The sequence below is a fragment of the Girardinichthys multiradiatus genome, chromosome 18 (assembly GCF_021462225.1).
Source record: "Girardinichthys multiradiatus isolate DD_20200921_A chromosome 18, DD_fGirMul_XY1, whole genome shotgun sequence".
NCBI classification, from domain to species: Eukaryota; Metazoa; Chordata; class Actinopteri; order Cyprinodontiformes; family Goodeidae; genus Girardinichthys; species Girardinichthys multiradiatus.
Genome location: NC_061810.1, coordinates 23,626,097 through 23,653,927, shown reverse-complemented (window position 1 = coordinate 23,653,927; position 27,831 = coordinate 23,626,097). Strand labels below are relative to the sequence as shown.

General features: G+C 39.2%; 1 protein-coding gene across 7 annotated transcripts in view; it reads right to left on the bottom strand.

The window, feature by feature from the left end:
• The window catches only part of gria4a (glutamate receptor, ionotropic, AMPA 4a), a 214,488-nt gene that overhangs the window by 88,073 nt on the left and 98,584 nt on the right, over positions 1-27,831 (bottom strand). For 6 of the 7 annotated variants that reach the window (XM_047390617.1, XM_047390618.1, XM_047390619.1 and 3 more), the window contains exons 7-10: positions 22,099-22,257; positions 15,827-15,994; positions 14,825-14,929; positions 13,924-14,034 (exon numbers count right to left, since the gene is read on the bottom strand). In XM_047390617.1, the coding sequence (XP_047246573.1) occupies positions 13,924-14,034; positions 14,825-14,929; positions 15,827-15,994; positions 22,099-22,257 (543 nt within the window). Of the gene's footprint in view, positions 1-4,486; positions 5,367-13,923; positions 14,035-14,824; positions 14,930-15,826; positions 15,995-22,098; positions 22,258-27,831 lie in introns of those variants that run through there. The other variant, XM_047390623.1, reaches the window with a different exon arrangement.

Sequence of the window (27,831 nt, the reverse complement as noted above, 5' to 3'; positions counted from 1 at the left end):
TTACATGCCCTCATGGCCACAAATGTCATTCTACAGACACCATTTTTGGTCAGTTTGTAGGACTGCGCCTCTGCTTTTGCACGATACCTTTATAATTGCTGTTGGGACCCAGCCATGGATTTCAACATTAAACTCTGGTACGGACTTTTCTGGAACTTTCAAAATAAATTGCATTTAACTGACTTCCAGCAACTGAGGAAAGGGGAGTAGCAGCAGACTTCCCATGATGCTTCTGTCTGAATAAGAGCAACCCCTCTCCAACAAGCCGACCTCTTCCACACCGTTGTTCATCGGGATAGGAGGGGGACAAAGCGCGTTAATGTCTTTTGCTGGCAAAAAGACATAAACTCTTCAAACTGGAACCAAGAGTGTCATAAGATCACGCGATCATATGCACAAGTTAAGTATGAGTGAAGCACTGTTTGAGTGAAGCTACAGCTCTGGAACTAACCCTTTGTAAACAGCAGTTTTCAGATCTTGCCACAGATTCTCAATTGGGCTTAGGTATGGACTTTGACTGGGTCATCAATAAAAACATAAAAATGTTTTGATTTAAACCATTCCATTATAGACCTGGCTTTAAGTTTAGGGTAGGTCGTTGTGCTGGACATGCCTGTTAGGTTAATTGGTCACTCTAAATTGACCTTAGGTGTATGAATGAATGAGTGTGTGCATGGTTGTTTGTGTGTTGCCCTGCAATGAACCGGCGACCTGTCCAGGGTGTACCCTGCCTCTCGCCTATAGACTGCTGGAGATAGGCACCAGCTCCCCCGTGACCCACTATGCAATAAGCGGTAGAAAATGACTGACTGACTGACATTACTTTATTAAAATAATATTTTATCTGATCTTGCATTGTGAAGGGTTGTCTAATGGTTTTGCTGATTATTGCTTAAGTTAGTTCCAAGACTAACTTAACTTCACTTCCAGATTCTTCAAGATAATCCTTGGTTCTCAAGCATAAACATTGCATGGTAATGTTGCATCCCTATTTTAGGTCATGGTTTTCAATCATCCTTAATCAACTTGTTTATATTGTACATAGCCCATTAGTCTTCGTTATTCTTTAATTCTGCTTGGTAGTTTAGTTGGATTGTTTTAGCTTAGTAAAGAGTTTGTTGATTGAAATATGTTTGACTTTGAGTTGACTTATTTTTGTTAATACATTCTTGTATTTTAAGAAATTGTGTGAATTCATTCCATGTGTGTGCAGAGTTTATGCTGTTCAAAAATGTCAGAGCTCATCTCACACCGTTCTATTTTGTCCATCGCCTTACTGGGCTGGTATTCACAGGACAACCCTTAACAGACCGAAATATTATTTGATAAAATATTAAAATATAAATATTAAATATTAAAAAATATTCTCAGATTAATAATCACAACATTGCTCTAGGTCTCAAAGTTTTCCATCAAACCCTTCTGATCCGAAGGGGTTTGACCCTTTCTTGTGTATTTTCAGCGACAGTTGAGCAGGAATCCCTGAGTGACAAAATATCTTTCCATCAACCTGTGCTATGAAAATCTCCATGACAAGGGGACAAGGGACAGCTGTTGCCCACAGTTTTCGCACAGTGCCGATTTGTTCGGACCCCTTTTTGAGCTGCTCATACCTGGGAGCCATCACCATAGCAACGGAACTCTGCCTCTGCTGACAGAGAAGAAGACCTCAGCTTGCAAAAAGAGGATTCATACTGATCCTAAATACCTAAGCAGCTCAAACCAGCAGTAGAAAACAGGATTTATGATTAATGCTTTCAAGTGTACCAGGTGCTGTTTAAAGATAATTAATATATAAGCTGTATATAAGCTGTTCCAAGCTTGATCTACAACAGAGATCCACAGTTTTAGTCATTAGGACTTTCAAAATAAAAGCTGACATTTGCTATAGTTACAGGTCCTTCTAAAAAAATTTGCATATTGTGATAAAGTTAATTATTTTCCACAATGTCATGATGAAAATTTAACATTCATATATTTTAGATTCATTGCACACTAACTGAAATATTTCAGGTCTTTCATTGTCTTAATACGGATGATTTTGGCATACAGCTCATGAAAACCCAAAATTCCTATCTCACAAAATTAGCATATCATTAAAAGGGTCTCTAAACGAGCTATGAACCTAATCATCTGAATCAACGAGTTAACTCTAAACACCTGCAAAAGATTCCTGAGGCCTTTAAAACTCCCAGCATGGTATCTGGGTAAGACTGCCGACCTGACTGCTGTCCAGAAGGCCACTATTGACACCCTCAAGCAAGAGGGTAAGACACAGAAAGAGATTTCTGAACGAATAGGCTGTTCCCAGAGTGCTGTATCAAGGCACCTCAGTGGGAAGTCTGTGGGAAGGAAAAAGTGTGGCAGAAAACACTGCACAATGAGAAGAGGTGACTGGACCCTGAGGAAGATTGTGGAGAAGGGCTGATTCCAGACCTTGGGGGACCTGCGGAAGCAGTGGACTGAGTCTGGAGTAGAAACATTCAGAGCCACCGTGCACAGGCGTGTGCAGGAAATGGGCTACAGGTGCCGCATTCCCCAGACCTGGGCTACAGAGAAGCAGCATTGGACTGTTGCTCAGTGGTCCAAAGTACTTTTTTCGGATGAAAGCAAATTCTGCATGTCATTCGGAAATCAAGGTGCCAGAGTCTGGAGGAAGACTGGGGAGAAGGAAATGCCAAAATGCCAGAAGTCCAGTGTCAAGTACCCACAGTCAGTGATGGTCTGGGGTGCCGACCCAACACTCTGGATGAGCTAAAGGCCTCTATCGAAGCATCCTGGGCCTCCATAAGACCTCAGTACCACAGGCTGATTGCCTCCATGCCACGCTGCATTGAAGCAGTCATTTCTGCAAAAGGATTCCCGACCAAGTATTGAGTGCATAACTGTACATGATTATTTGAAGGTTGACGTTTTTTGTATTAAAAACACTTTTCTTTTATTTTGGGTTTTCATGAGCTGTATGCCAAAATCATCTGTATTAAGACAATAAAAGACCTGAAATCAGTTAGTGTGCAATGAATCTAAAATATATGAATGTTAAATTTTCATCATGACATTATGGAAAATAATGAACTTTATCACAATATGCTAATTTTTTTAGAAGGACCTGTACTGCCTATATTTAAAACTAATAAAATAGTACACTGAGAATTCAGCAAAAGAAGCAGGTTCTATATAACTAATGGAACTAACCCAGACCTGAAAGGACACCTATAGTGGACTTTCAAAATAAAACCTTAACATACTCTACAAAATAAAAGCCTTTCTATTTCACACAGCATATAATTGAAGCATTGGGCTTAACACTACTACTTGCACTTAACCAGTGTTTGAAATAGGACTTTTTAAAATAAGGCTTACTGAAACCTCAAAATAAAAGCCTCCATCTTTAATGGGTACTTTTGATTTTGTAAGCAGATAATGTCATAAACAATAATCTGAGAAAAGCAGTTAGATTCCGTATTACTAATGGACCTAAACCAGCCCGACAAGACAACCATAAAGGACTTTTAAGGACTTTCAAAATAAAACCTAGATCTAATATATTTTCAAACAACAGATCATAGCAGCACTTGGCTTATCACTACTGTTGGAACTCACCCAGGTTTGGAAATGGGACTACATTGGCCCTTTAAAATAAGGCTTAATAAAACATTCAAAAATAAAAGCTTAAATGTTCAATAGTTACCTTCAACATTTAAAGCAGATAAAATAATACTTTTGGAATTTAGCATAGCAGGCAGGTTTTATATAACTAATGTAATTAACCCAGAAGCTGGGGAAACAAGAACAGGTCTAGGTGAATATCTTTGCCTTCTACCCTTAATCCTGATGCACACTGGGACAACCTCAGCCACATAAGCTTTGGCTCTGGTCTGAGAAACACGCACCAAGAGGTGACACTGTCTAAATTTCTTCAGAAATGTTTAAGTTTTTTATTAGTGTTATGTAATATTGATACTGATTTTCTGAGACATGGAAAATTGGGTTTTCATTATCTGTAAGCCATAACTATCAAACCTACAAGAAGTAAAGGCTTGAAATCATTCAGTCTATGTGTAATGCATCTTTATAATATGAGTTTTACTTTCTGAAAGGAGCGACAAAAATATAAAACTTTTTCACAATGTTCTAATTTGTTTAGATGTACCTATATACTCTAGTTTTTTTTTTATGTGACCCAATGAGTGTAAATTAGGTGTTTTACCTGAAAACCTGGGGTAGTAAGCAGGTTTAAACTTTAGCAGTCTATCATCAAACTACACATTCTTATAATTTATTTAAATTTCCTTGCCATCTACAAGGTATATAATAAAGTTTGAAAGACTTAGCTCAGCCCTCTGATTCACTTTGTTCATGAATGTTGATCTAAAGGTAAATGCACAAGTTGGTATACATCTATACCTGTGAAGCATAATACAACAAATATTTATTTAAACATATAAACAATAAAAACTTTGAATTTAAAGCAGCATTTGGAACATTATTCACCAACAATAAACTTTTAAAAGAGATAACAACTTAATGTTAAAACAGATATCATAGTGTCTTTTTTTAACAATATATAGTTTATTTTTCTATTTGGTCAAGCACCTTTATATTATATTATCATAAACTGTCTGTTTTCATATTGTTGCTTCCACTTTGATGCCAATTCAGACCTCATCTGGGGGAAACTCAAAAACAGAAGAGGCAAGTTGACTGAGCAGGCATGACTGAGTAGATTTTCAGAGTGACAGAGCAGAAAAATGAAGATGGAAGGACAGTTGCATCACAGGGTGAAGGATGTTGACTGGAGGACAGACATTGAGTCCTGTAAACGTACTTTACATACTTTCCCTTGAAATAGAACATATTTACAGACTTTGTTTGATGCACATTCAATAGATTTTACTCTGTGGTGAAACAGATAACTGGTCAATGCCTTGGCCGAAAAACCCAAGCAAAAATCTGAAATTAAAAGGCTGTGCCACAGTTAGATAACTTTGTGCAGCAAAATGTCAAACCTTAACAGAGGTTAAGACATTCTTGGCCAGCAATCATCCAGCTGAGGCTTTTCTCATGAGAGAAATGTAAAGCAACACAACCCAGGCAACTCCTATAATTCTGCATTTCATCTATTTCTTGTGGCGGTGTCACCACAGAGCAAACAGCTTCAAAGCAAAGCAGTGACTCCACCATTAAAAACAACATAAAATGAAAAACAAAACTACAAAAAAACCCCAACAAAAAAACAAAAGTCTCTGTACAGGTTTGTATCAGTCTGGCTGCTGGGTCTTTGTCGAGGCTCTGTGTTTCATTCCTGTGCTTTGTCTGTAGACTCGGGATCAGTGTCGCAGCAGAGGCTTCCTCATCATCAGAGGCTGCAAAGAGGAGGAGGTGGCTGAGCTAATTGTTAGTCAAGGTCTGCTGAAGTCATCCACAGAGAAATATAGAGGGGTGAGAAGTATGGAATCATAAACAAGGGGTGTGGGAGTTGGGAGAGACGAGTTAAAGAGAAAACTACACAGATGGAGGAAAGCAGGAAAAGAAGAAGAAGACAGATATGGGACAGCAATACAGAGGGAACAAACCTTGCAATCGTAACTGCCACTTATCCTCTTTTGCAAATGCAGAAGAACTTAACAGCCATTTAAACACTGATTGAACAGCAATAATCACATGATTATCCAACCCATTTAAAACCATACCTTTTTTTTCTGATTCCATTTATGGGCGTACAGTGTATAGCAAAAAATATTAACAACTCTTTAACTTCATAACATTTTATCACATCAAAACAACACACTTCAACATATTTCACTGGGATTTTATGCGACAGATCAACACATAGCAACACACAATTGTGAAGGGGAAGGAAAAGGACACATGGCTTTACAAATAAAATCTGAAGAGTGTAGCATGCAATTATATTCAGCCCCCTATATTTTTTATAACTCTAAACACAATTCTGTGCACCCAATCACATTAAAAAGTCACTTAAATTGTCAAGAAGGTGGTGGCTTTCAGAGTAGGACCCAGGTGCAGACAGTCAGGCAGAGACAGCATGGTGAGTATAAAATATTTAATACAAAAGAAAATTACATCCGGACATGAGGTGACAGGCAAAAAACATGATCAGGCATGGCATGGATAGCGGACATGGACAGGCTTCGTGTAGCATGAACAAACAGTATAAACCAGCAGGAATAAACAGAACTGAGGAGTATAAATAGTGCTACACACAGGTGAGAAACAGAGACTGATTGGCATGGTGCAGGTGGACTGAATGAAACTGGTAACAAGATGGCAGGGAGTGGTAAGCAAAACATAAACGAGCTAAACAGAGAGGCAAATAAACAATCTAACCAAAGCAAGCACTTACAGATGTAACAGAACATAAACTAAAATGCATCAAGAACCGAATGCAAGTATATTTAAGAAATTAACTAAAGCACCACCTGGAAAATGATCCGAGGAAAAACCCAAAAGACAACTCAAACACATTCAAATCATGACATAAATAGTAAATAGACTCCACCTGAGTGTTAATCCCACAATAAAATTCACATGTTCTTTGAAGACCTCAGCGGGTTGGTAAGAAAACGCTAGGGAAGAAACATCATCATGGTGACCAAGGAACACAACAGACAGGTCAGCGATAATGGTATGAGAAGTCTAAAGCAGTTAGCAACACTTAATCCACCATCTAAAAATAGAAAGAGAATGGCACAACTGCAAACTTTCCAGTACATGACCTGCCACCCAAACTAATAGAACAGGAAATTATAGTATTAATCAGAAAAGCAACCAAAAGCCCATGGTAATTTCAGAGGAGCTGTAGAGATCCATAGCTCAAGACAAAGACTCTTTGCAGGGTAATTATTAGTTGTGCACACAAATTTAGCTTTTATGGAAGAGTAGATAAATGAAAACCATTGTTGAAACAAAGCCATCAGAAGTTGTAGTTTGCCATGAATCATGTAGCGGACAAAAACATGTGCAAGAAGGTGTTGTGTTCACATCAGACCAAACGTATCCTTTAGGCCCAAATACAAAAGACGATATGTTGACAAAAAAATAACACTCACTCTGAACACACCCATCCCCACGGCATCATGCTGTGGGGATGTTTTTGTCTTTACAGGAACAAGGAAGATGGTCAGAGTTAAAATTGGGAAAACTGAGTGATGAATTTTTTTGAAACTGTTTCCTTTTTCCTCTATTTCACAATTATGTGCTTATTTGTGCTATTCATAGTATCCCAATAAAACATAAGTTTGCTGTTGTTTTTTCAATCCACCACATTTATTTGACCCAACAGCCTGTTTGCAATTTTTTTTACCTTGTAGCTTTGACAAGTTCATACCTTTTCTGACCAACAGAAAATGCTCTTCAACTTACTGGTTTATACGATGTCCATTTACTGCATGAGTATTTGCAGAAATTGAAAGTGTAGGGATTTTGATTACATTTGTAATTAACCCACCTGAAAGAAAAACGCCTTGAAACAACATGACATTTGTAGATTGCTTTATCTCTGCACTAAAATTAGTTTTTTGAGTTGCTCTTGCATGCATCATGTTGTATGCCTAATTGAGTCGAGACTGATTGCATTTACAGGAAGGGGACAGCCACTATAAAAACGCTGCAGATGGGTCAAGTGAAATCAAAGCAGTGGATGTGCACACATCCAACATTTAATCCTCTTTATTTTTGTTTATAGAAGAAAGGGAAATAATTAAACTGTGTGGAAGAGCATTGTCTATGTAAAAGCCATTAGAACAGAATGGACAGAGGTCATTTCGTAATGGTGATCTGAGGTCAGTTTTAGATTTGCCTACTAATGAGACATTAGCTTAATCTTCCAACTGAACAAGTGCCACCTCCTCCTGGCTGTGCTCTGGCAGCTCTTTCCAGCTCATATAACTCATCATCCCCAATCTGATTTTTTATTGCTGTTAACAAGACTCCATGCAGCTCCCTCCACAGTACTTCTTCCTGTGCATTTTAGGCTCTAAATCTGTCCTAACATATCACAGAGTTATAATTCAGATTGTAGATAATTTTGAATGCCTTTCAATTTTAAAGCAAAGTGCCTCGCAAACCTAGTCATACCCCCTTAACTTGTTCATATTTTGTCAGTTAGATCCACAAACTTCAATAAATGTTATACATGAAGTGCTTGATTGTGGGTTGAAGTAAAATGATACAGCAAATTGTGTCAAATGTATTTGCAAAAAAATTTGAAAAGTGTGCCTTGCATGTGAATTCAGGACCGCTGATTCAATACTTAGCAATGCCACCTTTTTGCTGAAATAACAGCTCCAAATCGTCTGGTCTATGCCTCTACCAGCTTTGTATATTTAAAGTAGGGCTGTACAAGATCTGCACAGGCCAGAGCAAGCAAAAACATTTAATATGTTTCGGGTTAAAATCAAACATACACCAATGATGATGAGTACTATGTCCATCTTCTGGAAAAAAAAGAAAAAAAAGGTTTTATTTAAAAGGTTGCTTACGGCCAGTATCCGTTGTTTCTGTCTTTGCAACCGCTTAATTGTACCTTTTCTACAGACCGTACCATTCCTTGACTTTCTAAATCTTATTATGCTCTATTAAAACTAAGTGTCACAATGCATTAGCAGGATAATAAGCCTAAATGCCTGGTACTTAAATAACTAACTATCATTTATTGCTATCCTTGCAGTTCTTTGTGTTATGCATATTTTGTACAGTGATATTGTAACTACGATATATTTGTGATATATTGTGCAGCCCTAAGCTAAAGACAGAAAGTATAAAATCTTTTTATAATACAGTTCAAGCTCTGACAGATAAGACGGGAAGCATCTGTGAACATCAACATCCAAGTCTTGCTAGAGAACTTCAATTGTTCAATAATTTAGCTGTCTGACAATCAACCACTTCCCTGTCCCTCCTGAAGAGTAGCATCTCCACATTATGATGCTGCCACCACCATGTTTCGCTGTGGAGAGGGTTTGTTCAAGGTGATATGCAGTGTTACCTTTCTGTCACACATAAGCCCTTGTTACATCATAGTTCCACAATTAACAAGAAATACAAACCCTGCATTATGGATCACTTTGTCCTTTCACATCATAAATTGCAATCCTTTGAAATCATGGACCCTGTTTGCTTTCCGCTCATATTTCTGCGATTGTGGAATCAAAGGGGTGTTGCTGACAACTCTGCTTTCACCTGGGGGATGTTTCACATTGGGGATGTCCCATGCATGCTATTCAAATGTATTCAGTGCTTTAAATACAAGCAAAGTATCTGTGCATCATCCTCAGGCCATTAATGTTTTCATCAGATTTGGCTGAACAAAATTTTTCTCTGATTAGCTGGAGAAACCGTGGAAAGTATGTTGTATCTGCCCATTGTAGACAGCAGCACTGGCAGACTGAACTGCTGGTGCTACGTACTACGTCATACTTTTTCTGCAATCCCTTATAATCCCTTTAAAGTTCATGATAGAAACAGGTTCATTACTACCTTCCAAGGTAGGTTAGGATCAAGTAACTGGCAGGTAAATTTCAAACCCTGATTTGTTTCAAGACATTTCAGTTGATCATGAGGCATAATAAAGACATGTAACTCACAGTCCATTAGGTTAATCTGAAAGGGGCTATAGTATTTTAAACCTAGGCCACAAGAATCAGTTTTGATTTTGGTCAGAGCATGTTCATCATGTTTTTCATGTTCCTTGGTCTTTATGATACTGTTTGTTCTCCAACAAACCCTGAAGTCTATACAGAATAACTGTGTTTATACTGAGAAGTCATTGCACACAAGTGGACTCTATTTACTAAATGGGTGACTCCTGATGAGTACAAATGCACCCCACACTATTTAAACTTTTTTAAATTTGAAAACCATGTGTCCTTTACTTTTTACTATACAGCTGTGCTGGTATATCACATACACTTTCAATAAAACACCTTGAACTATGGGGGATGTAACATGAGAAAATGCTAAACAGTTCAAGGAAGATGGATATTTTAAGAACTATATGTACATAGGTTAAATTAATCTGATTGTGACAAAGAGTACTTATTTTTCTGTTACTGTCCTTATAAGGTGTAGCTTACTTTAATTTACTGCACTGAATAATTTATGAAGTGGTATTGATACCCAGCAAGGCTTTATTTTTTAGAAGAGTTGATTTTATTGAGTGACTTCATATTGTTTTTTCTGTGCTATTGCACATCTCTGTGGTTGTATGTGAGAATTGTTTGTCATATTCTATCTGTAGCTGTGTCCTTCATGCTGACAGATGTGTCTAGATTGGTCATAAAAAGAGGTTATGGCTCAGACACAAAATCATTTTTAACTGAACAATTTACAATGTGGCAACGGCACACTTGTAAATTGCCCTCCCGTTCCCCTTCAAGGTAAGGTCTTTTTCAGGGTTCAGCACAATAATAGTTGTTCCCATTGCTGTCCTCTTTTGGTAGTTTTTTATTTGCATTTCTGGAGAAAGTGATATCCTACAATCTGCTGAAGACACTCAGAGTGCAAATGTTACAAGACAACTAAACCCACTGAGGTTCACTAACCTTCCACAACTTGCATCCTTCTTATTCAGCGTATCTTGTACTTCTTTTGTTTGATATTGGTATGGTATGAAAATGTTTTAGACTTGCCTCCACCACCCCCATAATTGGTTGGTAAGCCTGACCCTGTTTTCAGTCTGGATCTAAAGATTTTATAGAATCCTTATGTTTATTTTAATCTTTACCATTTTTAGTTAGACTCTGGGTTTTCCTGCCTATGATCTGCATAGATGTTCCAGAATGTTGTTCTACTCACTGGTTTTGGTGTTCCATGCATGCTTTGCCTGGATTTTACATGTAGCTAATATTAGACTGTCTTTACCCTGGCACACATTGTGAGATTTAAAAACATATTTAAGGTCTAGGACATGCTACATGTGTGAGTTCAATATGGTAGTAACTCCTTTCGTCCTGCATGATGGAAGATGCTCGGTTGCACAAATTAGTGTTGCAGCAGAATTGTGTCACAAAAGTCACAGACATATCAGTCAAACAATAACTGAAAAGAAAGTTAAGGGTGTAAATGTGCCCTGAAAAGATGGAGAGGGAGTGTTGGAAAGGAAGCAGAGGTAGCAGGCTGGGCAAAGGAGGGCAACAATCACAGATCGGCTCTAACAGTCTAACATGATGATCCCAGAAAATACCTGACACTGCTTGATGTATGTCATAGATCATCTTGGTTGGGAGAATGCTAAATTTGCAGTTGGTGCATCTGTCACACTAACTTATCACAAACCACTGACTCAAGCTCAAGATTTTATTTCCAAATGACTGACACCTGATAATCCCACAATGTTAACCCAGCATTAGGGGACTTTTTCACAATGTTTATTTTGGATCCTGTCTGATGTTGTAGACACAAACCTCTATTATTGTTGTGCTGCAAAGACTGGTTTCTCTGTCCGGTCTTTCAGATTTGTCTTGCCATTGGTATGATTTCTGTTGGCTTATTCTTCCAATATTTAATCCTTTTAATCACTTGGGTCATTGTTCTAATGGACTCACTGCATTATGTTAGCCTTCCTTGTGATGATATAGCCTTATCCCAATCTTTGGACATTGAGGTACCAGAGCTGCCATTACACATTGATAAACTTAGGTATACAGACACAAACAGATTTGGTGGCATCCTTGCAGCTTATTGAAATGTAGCTTCATTGTCAAATCTAAAAGTGACTATGTTAAAAGCAATTATCTAATGTGCTTTTAGTATGTAATAGTGTAAACAAATGCATTTTTGCACAATGATTTGTTGTTTTTCCTACCAATAAAGTATAAACTCTTTTGTTGGTGCCTAGAAAGAGACTACTAGTGTTAATGTTATGTTTCAAACCATGTGTGTAAGCTAACATCAGCCACTCTGCTTATGTATTAGTGAATAGACATCCTGCTGTGGAGTTTGGTGTTCTGATATGCACCATGCTGAACATGGACCAGAACAAGCAAAGGTGAAAGCATTCTGAAGAGTTCATAACACAGATTACAGACAATCATAGTAAGGATAAAGGCTACAAGACCATCTTCAATCAGCTTGATGTTTCTGTGAGGACAGCTGCCAATATTATAAATATATGCCATTGCTACGCTGTGTGAGGTTGGACTGTTGCCAACTTCCCAAGAGGTGGGCACAGTAGGATATTAAATCCCAGGTTGATTGGATTGATCATACTGACCACAGTAATAGTGCAAAGGAAGTCATCCAAAACCATTAAAACTAAAGTCAAAGTTCAAGGTACGTGACATCTGATTGCAGTATCATCCATAATGGGTTCCATTAAAGAAGATCCAAGAGAGCTCTGCCATAGATCGAAAAACATAAAAAAAGCTAGACTGGAACCCACAAAGATTCATGAAGTCAAGTCCCAAAGTTTCTGAGAGAATATACTTTGACTTATAAAAACAAAATTTGAGTTTATTATTAATATTTATTTTTATTTTGTTCTCATATTTTTGCCTAAGAAATCTGATCACTGCAGTTTTGACAAACCTTTGTCTCTGTTAATCTTCATCAATCTATCAATAGTGAAGGTACCTATCTCCACCGGCCATTTGGCGAGAGGCGGGATACACCCTGAACAGGTCTACTACAGTTTGTTCGTTTTTATTATACATTTGTAAACTCACAGACTAAAAATAGACAATATGAAAAAACAAAATTTTTGTCCTAGTCTCCTTCACATTTGAAGTTATCTAATCCAACTAACCCAGTGTAAATAAAACTTTCTATTTCATTGTGATCTGTACAGTCATACTGCAAAGGGGAAGAAAAGTAAACACATGTAAATGAGCTTATTAAGTGTTAGAAATACATCAGAAACCTTTGCACAACATTGCATTTTTCGGGGTTGCAGGCCACACTGACAGAAGAACACACAGAGGCATCATCCATGGTCTGTTGCAATCAAGCTCCCCATCACAGTAACAGCATGCCAGTGACTATTTTCCGACTAAACCTAACTGTAAACTCTTGAAATAGTCTTATTTAATAGGCATAAGTTCAAGACAACTTAAGTGAGGATCAAACTTGGGATCTAATGGACAAAAATAAAGCCTTCCAAACCTCAAAGGAATTAAGAAACGTATTGAGGAACAGCATGCCAGGCAGGAAAATATGAATCCTTAAATATATTAGAATTTTATTAATTCAATTTTTCTTCCAGAAAGAATACAAATTGACTCTTACACCTTATTTTCTTTTTTAGTGATGAGGGGAAAGGTGGGGGGTTCTAAACTGTTGCCCCATGTCCTCCTCCATTTCAGGCATCTATGATGGACTCACTCTTCAAACCTGACACCGCTTCAGCAGAGTCGGTGCTGACAAACAGTGGTTCACGCCACCAACATATAGTTCTGACTTTCTCAATGTGAATGTCTCATTGTCTCATGGTGAATTACAGAAATGAGTAGAGCTTGTGCCTAAAGGTGCAGCCACAATATATTGAAGTTAATGGTGCCACCTTTTTCGTTTCAAAGTGTATGAAATATTCAACTGAATAAATAAGCAAAACGAAAGTCTGATTTGTATTAAATGTGGCATAAACTGTAAGGATGTAGTTAAAGGAATTGCCAGTTTTAAGTAATTTAAAATATAAAATGTGTTTTTTGTTTATTGTGCAAGGATACCACAAATTTACTCATGTCTGTAAAACAGTTATGATGTTTCATTTGTAGCTGAATCAGTTTTCATCTCCATGAAATAACAACAGCCTTTATAAAGGGTGAGTTGGGAGAAACTAAGATGCAGACAAACGTATATAGTGGGTTTTCAACAGCTGTTTATCATAACATGATGGTACCTTCTTTAAAATGTCAAACATTAACAAGTTCCTGTGGAATGTAAAGCAGCGGCAGGTTAAATTACCATGATTGTGGTCACAACAACCGTTCGATTTTCCATGCCTGAGCTGTCATTGGAGAGACCATTTCCATCCTGTACCAACACAAGCTTGTCGATGTCATTCCAGTAGCCAATCTAAAGAGGCCAAAGGAGAGGACAACTATTTCAACAATAGGCTGTAAAAATGTAGAAAGCAAGTTCAAATGTAAAAGAAACTGAGTAAAGATAGAAAAAAAGAAATAGCAGTAAAAAAGTTAGCTGTTCGATTTGCTCCACTAAATTTCCCATTAGAGCAATACGTGATATTGAAAGTGAGGCAAAAATTTCTAATAAATGCACATTGCTGCCAAAGGAATAATTAAGTAGCTTGAATATCATGTCATTTTGTTTTTTTTAATCTTCTACATGTGTGTCTGTTTTAATAAAGATAAGATATAGGCACTGTCAGCTTCAGTACTTCCCTCATACTTTTTGCCACAATGAAGACAGATTTTGATCAGATTATTATTACTTAGGAAATCGTACAATTGTATGTTCCCTGGTTGACTCTAAGGTATAAACGTGTGCTTTGAATTCTCATGAAGCACATGCTATGATTGATGGTTTGATTAGAATCATATTACAACTCGATAAAACAGGTAATTATAAAGAACTATTAGAATAAAATATTGAGGTGGAAGAAGAAAAAGATATGCACAGGGAAATCTGCAGAAATTAGCAAGGCACATTCACTAAATCAGAAGAAAGTAACTTTTTTTTAAAAATCACATTTACCTAAAAAAGGCCTTTTTGTCTTTTTACACAGTTTTTCAACCCAGCTTAATAAGATCATCCATAATATGTATATCTACAAAGCAAGAATCTAAACATTGAAAAAACAATTTGTTTTAAACTTTACTTTCTAGACCACAAAATGAGAGCCTACCTTTCGTGGTCCATTGCTCTTCAGTTCAAACACGTCCATAGTATAATTTACCCTCCGACCATAGTGATCAAACTGAATATTTCCAGTTAGGCCCTGAATACGCACCTTAATTTGAAGCAGAAATAATGGTTAGTACCGGTAAAAGTAAAATAATAACTTAAATAAAACACCTAATCTTTCTCTGACTGAATAAAAGCAGCAGTGTAGGCTGTACACCCACTCCTACAGTCAAACAGAGGCTAACACACAGTGCCAACTCCAACTACTGGCATCTCTGGTAGAAATGAGTTAAAATCCTTTAACTAATAATAATAAAAATAATTCTTATTTAGCAGCATAATCTTTCATTAATAACTTTAGTAAAAAATGTTTATTTAAGTACAAGGGGTAAAAATCTTAGAATGGATACTTTCCTTCTTGAGAAGATGGCTAAATCAAAGCCATCTAAACCTGCCCTTATTGACACTAATTATAAAGTTCAAAACAACTGGAAATTGGAACTGGAAAAAGAATGGACGAAGACCCCCGTGTTCATCATGCCCTGGAATACAATGGGGATGAGGCCAGTTTTTTTTATAAATATAAAAAGAACTGGACATAGATTCATGGCAGCTGCAATTGATTCAGTCAGAATAAAAACCACTGAGTTCCAGCTTTGGGATCAGAGCCAGGTAGAGCAGCTGCAGCTGTGCTCAAAGCCAGCAGCTGGATACTATCACAGATCAGACTTTAAAATGGAGCAGTAAGTACAAAATGCATCACATGAAGTGTCACATCATTTTCCTTTTTTGTCATATATGCAGGTTTCCTAGAAATCTCCAGCATGTTTTACCCATTAAATCCTGAAGTATCGTTTGGATTTTACAAAGGCCATGAGAGTGCATATGATCAAGGAAGATTAAGGTATTAATAACGCCATATATAAAAAGTTAAAGGGGCAGTGGCCTGTGTCTCTTGACTTTAACCTATTTTTAAGCTATACAACTTTAAACTTATCCCAACCTGTTTCAGTGCTCGCTCCATATCTATTCCTTGGTTCCAGGGAGCTGCTGGATTAGCAAGGCAGTCCCCAGCATTGCCACGGCGACTGATGTCAATTTTTTGACGGCGAAGGGTGCGGAAAGCCTCGGCCATTACAAGAACACCATCATACGTTAGAGATGAAGTATACTGTGGAGTTCAAAGAAACACAAGGAGGAGAAAAAAATGCTCATTTTAAGTGTTTTGTGTTGGCTTTGTTCACTATAAATTTTATTAATTTAAGAGTTAAAAAGTAATGTACCATGTATCTAAATCAACATGAGCAAAAGCTTATAGGATGCTGATAAGTGCGGCAGCCCATGGGACTGGTTTGATTATTATTTTGTTTTGACAGAACAGTTGACAGGACTAAATCAATTAAAAAATCTGTAAATATAAGGTCACTTTAAATGTGTGAGCTTCAAATAAGCTCATACATTTAAAATGTCGTAAACTTTAAAATGTAATTCAGTGGCATTGTAAACTTACTGTGAATTGTGAAAAGAAAAGTAATGTGCTTTGGACCTTTTGAAAGTTTTTTATTGGGACTTTATGTGACAGACCAGCACAAAGCAGCACATAATAGTGAAGAGCAAGGGAACTGAACCACCTTTTGCTGCAATCACACCTGCAAGTCTTTTGTGATATGTCTCTACCAGCTTTGAACATCTAGATATTAGTGTTCTGACTGAAATGCTGAAATGTTTTGCAGCCTTCACTAACCAGAACCGCTTCCGTCACCTTAGTGTATTCCCTCCATGACTTGTGGCAGACTTTAAATAGTACTTCTGGCTAAATAGTACCATGGCTTTTTCATTTTGCCACTTTTTCATGTGGACAGATTGTGATGCACATCTGTGGTCCCCAACCATGGTCCTCAGAAGCCAAAAACCAAAAACGTTTAGATGTTTCCTTGCTGCAGCACACATAAAAGACTGTGTGATTAACAGGCTTCTGCAGCACTTGATGGCATACTGAGGGGGTAATACAATCATTTGAATCAGTTGGGCTGGAGCACATAGATGTCTAAAAACAGGAAGGAAAGTGAGCACTAAGGACCATGGTTGGGAACCACTGGTGTACATGACAGAGTTGTCCTGTTGACACTCTCCAACCTGTCGATCTCTCTTTGGGTATTAATGCTCTACTTGCCCAGCCTGTCTACTAAGGTGGACGACCATGGCTTGGGATGTTTGCAGGTGTGCCATACTATTTAACACATGCCTGCTGTGTTCCTTGGTCTTCACTTTATGGTGTATGTTCTCCAATGTTCTCTAACAGCTCTCTGAGTCCTTTACAAAACAGCTGGATCTATACTGAGATTAAATCCCATGCAAGTAGATATATGCAATAATTAGGTGACTTCTATGGATAACTGGTTGCACTGGATTTTATTTAGGTGTATCAGGGTAAAAGTGGCTAAATACAAATGCATGTTGATTGATTTTCCAGAAATGGTAAGACAGATTGAGTTCCACAACCCCACACATCCAGAACACACACTGAGTCTTTCAATGCCACACAGATAGAGGCAGTCAAACACACAGCAGGCTGCCTTCACACCAAAGTGAAAACAAGGGGAGAGATGAAAATGGGGGAAAAGACCAAAGTCAGCTGAGATTCTCTCTGCGTCTCTGAGGGTACCTTCTTTTGCTAGCTGACATCTCTTGATTTTCACCTCACTATATGTGCTTTGGAGGGCTGCACAACCATGTTGCCCTACTTTCATGTGCACTGTTTGAAACTGAAGAGGACCTCAAGAGAGTGACTGACAAATGACGACTATGGAGAGAAAAACTGGGCAAAGTAGCACACTGTAGGCTTTGCTTTTTCTCAGTGGCAGGACACAAACACTTTTGGGACATAGAAAATAGTTCTTCCTTAAATAAAGAGAAATCTAGACTAGAATAATTCTCTGCAGTAAGATCTCTGCTATCAGCTAAAATCAATCCACTCTAAGTATATTATCATTGTAAAAAAAAAACAAAAAAACAACTACATTTCTTTAAAGAGAAGCCAACATTTTAAGCATTTAAGTTAAAATATGACGACTACTAAATCGAGACATGTGACGTTGCCCAGTTCTGCGGAGCCGGGGTCCCACCCTGGAGCCAGGCCTGGGGTCGGGGCTCATCGGAGAGCGCCTGGTGGCCGGGCCAAGCCAACGAGAGACGTGAGGCCATCCCCCAGTGGGCCCACCACTTGCAGGGGGAACCGTGAGGGACCGGTGCAAAGAGGATTGGCCGACGGACGAAGGTGGAGACCTCAGCGGCCCGATCCCCGGATGCTTAGGCTGGCTCTAGGGACGTGGAAGTCACCTCGCTGGGGGGGGGAAGGAGCCGGAGGTTGTGCAGGAGGTCGAGAGATATCGACTAGAAATAGTCGGGCTCGCCTCCACGCACAGCGTGAGCTCTGGAACCCATCTCCTCGAGATGAGATCCGCCCTGAGTACCTCAAGTCTCTGGATGTTGTGGGGCTGTCATGGTTGACATGCCTCTTCAACATTGCGTGGCGGTTGGGGACAGTGCCTCTGGACTGGCAGACTGGGATGTTGATCCCCCTTCATAAGAAGGGTGACCGGAGGGTTTGTTGCAACTACAGGGGGATCACATTCCTCAGCCTCCCTGGTAAGGTCTACGCCAGGGTATTAGAGAGGAGAGTTGGCCGATAGTCGAACCTCGGCTTCAGGAGGAGCAGTGTGGTTTTCGTCCCGGCCGTGGGACACTCGACCAGCTCTATACCCTCTACAGGGTACTTGAGGGTTCATGGGAGTTTGCCCAACTGGTCCACATGTGTTTTGTGGACCTGGAGAAAGCATTCGACTGTGTCCCTCATGATGCCCTATGGGGGGTGCTGCAGGAGTATAGAATCGGGGGCCCTTAAGGGCCATCCGGTCTCTGTACAAGCGGAGCAGGAGTTTGGTTCGCATTGCCGGCACTAAGTCGGACCTGTGCCCAGTGCATGTTGGACTCCGGCAGGGCTGCCCTTTGTCACCGGTCCTGTTCATAACTTTTATGGACAGGATTTCTAGACGCAGCCAATGGCTGGAGGGGTTCTGGTTTGGGGACCAGTGGATTTCATCTCTTCTTTTTGCAGATGACGTGGTCCTGCTGGCCCCCTCTAGCCAAGACCTACAGCATGCGCTGGGGTGGTTCGCAGCCGAGTGTGAAGCGGCTGGGATGAGGATCAGCTCCTCCAAGTCCAAGGCCATGGTACTCGACCGGACAAGGGTGGCTTGTCCTCTTCAGGTTGGAGGGGAGTTCCTGGATCAAATGGAGGAGTTTAAGTATCTCGGGGTCTTGTTCACGAGTGAGGGAAGAATGGAGCGGGAGATCGACAGATGGATTGGTGCAGCTGCCGGAGTAATGGGGGTGCTGTGCCGGTCCGTTGTGGTGAAGAGAGATCTGAGCCAAAAAGCAAAGCTCTCGATTTACCGGTCGATCTATGTTCCTACCCTCACCTATGGCCATGAACTTTGGGTCATGACAGAAAGAACGAGATCCCGGATACAAGCGGCTGAAATGAGCTGCCTCCGTAGGGTGGCCAGGCACTCCCTTAGAGATAGGGTGAGGAGCTCGGCCATCCAGGAGGGGCTTGGAGTAGAGCCGCTGCTCCTCCACATCAAGAGGAGCCAGTTGAGGTGGCTCGGGCATCTACACCGGATGCCTCCTGGACGGCTTCCTCGGGAGGTGTTCCAGGCACGTGCCACCGAGAGGAGGCCCAGGGGACGGCCCAGGACACGCTGGAGGGAACATTTCTCTCAGCTGGGCTGGGAACACCATGGGCTCCACCCGGAGGAGCTGGAGAAGGTGTCTGGGGAGAGGGACGTCTGGGCGTCTCTGCTGAGTCTTCTGCCCCCGCGACCCGGTCCCGGATAAAGCGGAAGACGATGAGTACGAGTATGACGAGTACGAGTAGTGCACAAAATATTGTTTTATTTCCACAGTGCAAGTGCTACAGTCAGATCTGACTAATGATAGCCAGGAGGAAACAATAACCTATCAAACACAATATTTCGCTATGAATGCATGATGGGATATCGTATGATACACAGCATTAACACACAGTCTTATTTTTTACAGTTACTACAGGTTGCTTATGTGCTACAGGGCAAGAGGTAAGTAAAAGCTGCAGTATTATGTATTTTTAATGGGGAAGTGGACATGTTCCCAGTTAAAATATGCATCTCCACTTGGCTGCAGGTCACTAACTCGACAAGTGCAGTCTACTTAAGAGTAGGAGCTGGACAAAGACAGGGACCAAAGGGTGGGGTCTAAATATAGAAATACAAATGTGTGTGTGTGTGTGTGGGGGGGGGGGTTGGAGAGGTACGAATTTTGAAAGGAATCATGATGTTTGTTGCAGAGATAAGGGGCATACATTGAGAAAACTAAGAGAAATGAAAAAGTGTTTGGCGAAGCTATATAATTAATCACGCTGAAAGAAAAACAAGAAAATGAAAAAATCTTTGCATCCTGCTGCAAATTAATAACACATAGGGCATCTAACTTCTCCTACATGCTGAGATTGTTTATTAAAGTATAAAATTACATTATATGGTTTCAATGTATTCTTTAATACAGCTATCACTGAGGTAATACTGCCTCTATCGGGATAACCATCTGCCCCTTTCTGGAGCTCACTGAAGAGGCTACTTTAAAATACCAGCGTAAACATGCAAAATAGTGATATTACTAGTAATAGTAATATCACTATTACTAATTGTCAACGTTGCCCTTTTTTATTATAAGGCAAATAGAAACAGCAAAATAAATTTTTTTTTTGATGCTATTTTTTTCCATTGTTTAATTATCTTTTGAGACATGCCAGTTTAATTCTCTACTGAAAAGAAACGTATTAGTTGAATCAAAGTAATTTTAAATCTAAATCTGCCATTGATATGACAAGTTATGAACTTCACTGTACCTGTGGTCAATAAAATGTCCCCACAAAAACAGGTTCAGGCTGGGACCTACAGCAGTCTTTTCCACTGGCTCGATTTGGCCCTACTCCACTCAGCTCGCTTTGCGAGCGTTTCCATTACAGTTTTTTTCCATACTGGTACCTCCTAAACCAGCTGATCACACATAAAATCAGGAGGAGGGAACAGGCAGAGAGCAGCTGCCCATAATCAGACTGCCTGCCTCGGATCAAACAGGAGAAAAGCCCCGGTGAATCCGCGGAGCACGAAAATCCTGCCAAAACTAACTATATACGATTTTGTTCTTTAAAGTCGTTGTGCTCTTTATTGCCATGGCTGAAACAAAAACTTCCTCATAAAGCCCAAAGTTGTAACTTCTTCAGGCATACTTTGGAGCTTCACCAGTCCTGACAGCAGCATCTCTCCTCTCTGCTTCTCCTGCCTCACCCCCTAACATCAGAACCCCTGAGCCTTCTTTTAGTTCTGGCTGGGCTGTGGTCCAGATAATTATCCCAGTGGATCATTTTAGACATAAAAACACAAATAAGACATTCTTGCATATACATTAATACAAACGTTATTAGTATTTAGTTTATTTATGTTTTTGTTTTTTATTTATTTTTTATCATTTCACGTAATTACTTTAATGTGAAAATGTAAACACAGTAACGTTAATACCATCACAGCACTCTACACTCATGGCTGGAGGCAGGGCTTCAGTCGCCATAGCTTCAGCTGTTGGGGGGTCATTCGAAACACAACAGTTACCGTACCGAGTAGAGCGAAACCGAGTGGTGCAGAGCCGCGCCGGCTAAATCGAGCCAGTGGAAAAGGGGCATTAGTTCTTTCCTTCATGGGTAAAAGCTTGCAAATATTTTCTGCTTAAAGAAGCTAACATTTGTCATAACAATTTAAATATTTATAGACAGTACATTCCATAATGCAGAGCTGTTTAATGCCAACCCAAAGAGCTTTGCTCAGATCAAGCGTATCAGCTTAACCAAACCATCATTGAATTTAAATTTCCTAAATAAAGGTAATGATCATGATCATTTGTTCAAGTGTTCAGTGCAACTCCAAATCAAGGATATTTTTTAACTCCTAGGATTTTTTTTATCTATAGGTTTGCCAATAGAACCCTTTTAGCCACTTTTATTTGATAGATTAATGAATATAATATATTTTCAATAAAATATTAATAAGATTATTTCCACTGTACCTATAGCTCGTCTGTCTGCTCTTCAAATGTATATAACTTCTTGGCACTTCCTCGACTCCATATTACAATCAGGAGCTCATTTGACAACAGCATATTTTATATACATTTAATTACCTTAGGTGGGCTTTCAGATCCAGGATATTCTCGCTGGTCTAGTTTGTTCCACCGCTGCATGAGCTTTATGACAATAGGTTTGCTGAAGTCTACCAGCTGGAAACCAGTCACATTGGCACCACCATGCATGAATCTCTCCAAGGAAATGTCCTTGAATCCCTGAAAGAAAAATAAAGAAGTATACGAAGGTAGAAATCAAAAATGAAAGAAAAACTAAGACATTCCAGATCAGATGATGAAGAGTTCAGTTGTAAATGCAAACTCTGTAGGCACATTTCATGAAAGATTTTTTTATATACAGGTCCTTCTCAAAATATTAGCATATTGTGATAAAGTTCATTATTTTCCATAATGTCATGATGAAAATTTAACATTCATATATTTTAGATTCATTGCACACTAACTGAAATATTTCAGGTCTTTTATTGTCTTAATACGGATGATTTTGGCATACAGCTCATGAAAACCCAAAATTCCTATCTCACAAAATTAGCATATCATTAAAAGGGTCTCTAAACGAGCTATGAACCTAATCATCTGAATCAACGAGTTAACTCTAAACACCTGCAAAAGATTCCTGAGACCTTTAAAACTCCCAGCCTGGTTCATCACTCAAAACCCCAATCATGGGTAAGACTGCCGACCTGACTGCTGTCCAGAAGGCCACTATTGACACCCTCAAGCAAGAGGGTAAGACACAGAAAGAAATTTCTGAACAAATAGGTTGTTCCCAGAGTGCTGTATCAAGGCACCTCAGTGGGAAGTCTGTGGGAAGGAAAAAGTGTGGCAGAAAACGCTGCACAACGAGAAGAGGTGACCGGACCCTGAGGAAGATTTTGGAGAAGGGCCGATTCCAGACCTTGGGGGACCTGCGGAAGCAGTGGACTGAGTCTGGAGTAGAAACATTCAGAGCCACCGTGCACAGGTGTGTGCAGGAAATGGGCTACAGGTGCCGCATTCCCCAGGTCAAGCCACTTTTGAACCAGAAACAGCGGCAGAAGCGCCTGACCTGGGCTACAGAGAAGCAGCACTGGACTGTTGCTCAGTGGTCCAAAGTACTTTTTTCGGATGAAAGCAAATTCTGCATGTCATTCGGAAATCAAGGTGCCAGAGTCTGGAGGAAGACTGGGGAGAAGGAAATGCCAAAATGCCAGAAGTCCAGTGTCAAGTACCCACAGTCAGTGATGGTCTGGGGTGCCGTGTCAGCTGCTGGTGTTGGTCCACTGTGTCTTATCAAGGGCAGGGTCAATGCAGCTAGCTATCAGGAGATTTTGGAGCACTTCATGCTTCCATCTGCTGAAAAGCTTTATGGAGATGAAGATTTCATTTTTCAGCATGACCTGGCACCTGCTCACAGTGCCAAAACCACTGGTAAATGGTTTACTGACCATGGTATCACTGTGCTCAATTGGCCTGCCAACTCTCCTGACCTGAACCCCATAGAGAATCTGTGGGATATTGGGAAGAGAACGTTGAGAGACTCAAGACCCAACACTCTGGATGAGCTAAAGGCTGCTATCGAAGCATCCTGGGCCTCCATAAGACCTCAGCAGTGCCACAGGCTGATTGCCTCCATGCCACGCCGCATTGAAGCAGTCATTTCTGCAAAAGGATTCCCGACCAAGTATTGAGTGCATAACTGTACATGATTATTTGAAGGTTGACGTTTTTTGTATTAAAAACATTTTTCTTTTATTGGTCGGATGAAATATGCTAATTTTGTGAGATAGGAATTTTGGGTTTTCATGAGCTGTATGCCAAAATCATCCGTATTAAGACAATAAAAGACCTGAAATATTTCAGTTAGTGTGCAATGAATCTAAAATATATGAATGTTAAATTTTCATCATGACATTATGGAAAATAATGAACTTCATCACAATATGCTAATATTTTGAGAAGGACCTGTACAATAAACAAAAAATCAGTTCCACAATTCGAAGTGTGACCGTATGCAGAGAAGCACTTCAATGTGACGATGTGGTGAATCAATTTGGAACAGAGCTAAAGACAGTGGCAGAGTGTAAAGACATGTAAGCATTATCCAGGGTTGATGAATACTAATGGCTAAAAGCTGTGAAAGCCTATCTAGACTTCAGTACGCTCAAAAGGCCCTTTTCACTGTCACAAAGAAAAATACCGTAGAACAGATTTCAAGGATTAGGTTTGAAGTCATATTTTATTTCTCAATATGGGTTTTCAACAGTTCCTGACAGCTATGACCTTGTGAAGAGAAGACAAATGGAAATATACCAGCTTGGAAATCAGTAAAATATCCTTATTTTTAAAGGACAAAATAAGGCAACAACTCTGAAAATGGCAAATTTGCAAATAAAAGGTAGCAAAGATTAAAATACAAACCACAATTAAATGGGGTAATTTATGGGAAACTGGGTTTGATACTATCATGTAATATCCCATTGAGATTTACCAATCTCTTTTTCAATGGAGTCCTGGCCTAGACAGTGGCAAAAATCAACACATTAAAAACAATAAAAAAAAATTACATCAACAGTTTCATAAAACAATTACAACCCATGGACTTCATTTCCAAACTTTTGAGCAATAGTTTGAATGTTCCTATTTGAACCAGTTCCTTTCATTTCCAGTCTTTTTGTAAGATGTTCCATGTTGTGGGGGCAAAATACTGAAATGCCACCTTACCAGCCTCTTTGCGAATACTTGGTACAGACAGTAGCAGTGATTTTTGAGAGCGTAAAGAATACAGTCCAGCTGCTCTTGGTTGAATACATTCACAGAGATATGGGGGGAGCAGACGCAGAATACCTTTATAAATGAACATATACCAATGAGTCAGTCTATGAGTCTTCAATGATGGTCACCCCACGCGAGTGTAAAGTTCACAATGATGTGTGCAAGGCTTACAGTTTGTGATAAACTGCAAAGAGGCATGATAAACAGCTTCTAATGGTTTTAATACTTGTGCTGGAGCATTCATATAAATAAGATCACAATAATCCAAAATGGGTGAAAAAAAGTTACTACTACTAGTTTTTTCTCTGCATTAAAAGAGAAGCATAGCCTATTTCTGAAATAGAGGCCAATTTTCAGTGTCAGTTTCCTAATTGAATGTTCAACATGTCCTTTAAAGCTAAGATTATCATCAATTAAAATACCTAGATATTGAAAAGATTAAACTCCTTCAATTTCTGCCCCATGAAGAGTGACGACAGGATAACTAATCTGCAGATTATGCTTTGGTTTTGAAAATAACATTAACTTGCTCGTATTTGAATTTAAAGATAGGTCTAATTGTAGAAACGTATTTCACGCAATACCCCTGGTTTATAATGAAGTTTACAACTCAATGAATGCAGAAGACATTAACAAGATCTCAGCTATTCTGGCAAAAAGGCAAATGTCCTTTAAATATATATTCTCTTTCCTGATCTGAACCCACTAAGAAGGTCTGTTCTAATTTTCTCCTTAAGCAGTACATATGGGAGAAACAAGTCTTGTAATTCAGCTTTAAAGATGCAAAGCTTCATCTTCATCATATACCTGGGGCAACATGCATGAATAACACAGGAACATAAAAAATACTGAAAAAAACAATACATATCCCTATTACTGGAGAAAATGTTTTTTTTTTTAATGAAAATAAATGTGCAGTGAGAATGCACCACCTTCAGATTATGGTTTCAAATAATGTTTAAGACTATGCTTATTCTGCACCCAAAAAATAAGGCTGAAGGACCCAACATATAAACAATGTACTCACCTATAGAGAATAAAGCCCACTATGCTGGTTCCCTTTCTGTAATTCTTGTCCTCTATTTTATTATGTTTTTTCTAATCCTTGTAGGGTATTTTGCACCTCACTTTTATAGCTGATAGCCAGGGTTATTCTGATAGGGTCAAAAAAGAGGAGCTGGAGTCTGGGGCTGGTTGGTGGTTAATATTAAAGAGTAACTGGAAAAGGTGTAGCAGTGGTCTTTTCCCCAAGATGTAATTATTTCATAATTCCACTTTGTGTCTGCTTAGTAGTTTTTGCTCTGTAATCTGAACACTTAAGACAATATACTTACTGTCTTTGTTTTCTCAGCTTCACTGAAAAAAGTCTGAGAGTTTGACACAAGGTAAAACAAATGGCTTGGTTCAGTTCTGGTCAGATGTTTATATACACTGATCATGGGCATCAGTGTCATTTTAAATTTGAATTGTTAATGATTCATTTGAAACCCTCTTTTTTCCAGCATGTACTGATTGCACAATTTAAAGTAATTGAATGTGGATTTTTTTTAAACTCACACCAGGTCCACATTTTATTGACAGGCTCAAACATACACCTCCTCTAATATTTGGCATGCTGTTGGCAAACTTTAGAAAAACCAGTTTTAACTAAAATCAACTAACTTCTGTTGCAATTCTGGCTGCATATTTGACAATTTTTTGCATTAAAAATGGTAGAGCTCAGTAAAATTAGCTTTCTGGTATTCATTCGGAGTTTAAGCATAGTACATTAATTTTTAACATGGTGAATTTAAGGCCATGCCAAATACCTTATATTATTCATCTTTATTCATTCAAAGAACGGTCTTGATGCACGTTTTGGATCAGTCTCCTGTTAGAACACCTAACTGTGTACAGTTGCTGATTTGAGATGTAGTTGAAAAATATGGATGTAGTTCAATCCTCCATCTTCACCATCCACCCACTGTGAGCAATGCATTTGTACCACTGGTGCAGAAACAGCCCCACAGCAAGATTGTACCGCCATCATGCTCAACAGTACAAGTTTCTCATGTGACCTGAGACAGTGACCCTGGTTTTTCAAAATCATTTAATGGTGGGACTGAACCTTGGTGTTTCCTGGGTTGTTCTTATATATCCTCACCAATGTCCTGTTCTCTGAAGGTGACAATTTGGGTAAGATGGTTGAAACCTGAACACAAATGGGTTCTTGAACAGGACAAATATCCTAAACACCAAATAAAGGTGATGGATAGAGCAGGCTAACAATGAGCTTCTAGAATTGTTCCAACCTCAACTCTGCTGAAAATGTATGGACTACACTTAAAATCCAAGAGAATGGAAGTAAACCAAGCAATTTTAATGCAATGTGTCATTTCTGATAAGAAAAGTGGTCCTCAATCTCAACCCTGTTGAAGTTTCTTAAAACATGCTTAAAAGCCTAGTCCATGGCTCAAAACAAACCAATTTAATGCCCCTTTTTCCAGAGGCTCCAGAGGCTCTACTTTTGTGAGCATTTCCATTACCGGCCCAGTAACTGCTTTCTTGATCCCTGAGCAGGTACGATAATAGCTAAGTAGGGACTACATGTGACATGAACAGACTGCTGTTCCATGGCTGATTGGCCATGGGACAAGGAAAAATGAGTAGGTTGTCAAAAAGGTAGTGCAGGAAAAAAGTTAATAAAACTCAAGAGCAACTATTTTAAGGACCACAATGGCCAGAGCTGGTGAAACTCTAATAAAATAGTACTATTTACAAATCATAAACCATGCCTGAAGGCTGAAAGAAAAGAAAAAGGACACCAAGTCAGTGTTGTGAATTACATGCAGGCGGTGCATGCTGTATTTAATAATGTCCTAAATCAGCTGATCACACATAAAATCAGCTGTTCACATACATTTCCCCCAAAATGATACCACCATAAAACTGTGTGTTTGCCTCGGAAATATATTGACAGGCCTTGAGCAAATCACCGTCTGCAGGAAGATGGACCAGGCAAAGAGCAGTTGCCCGTAA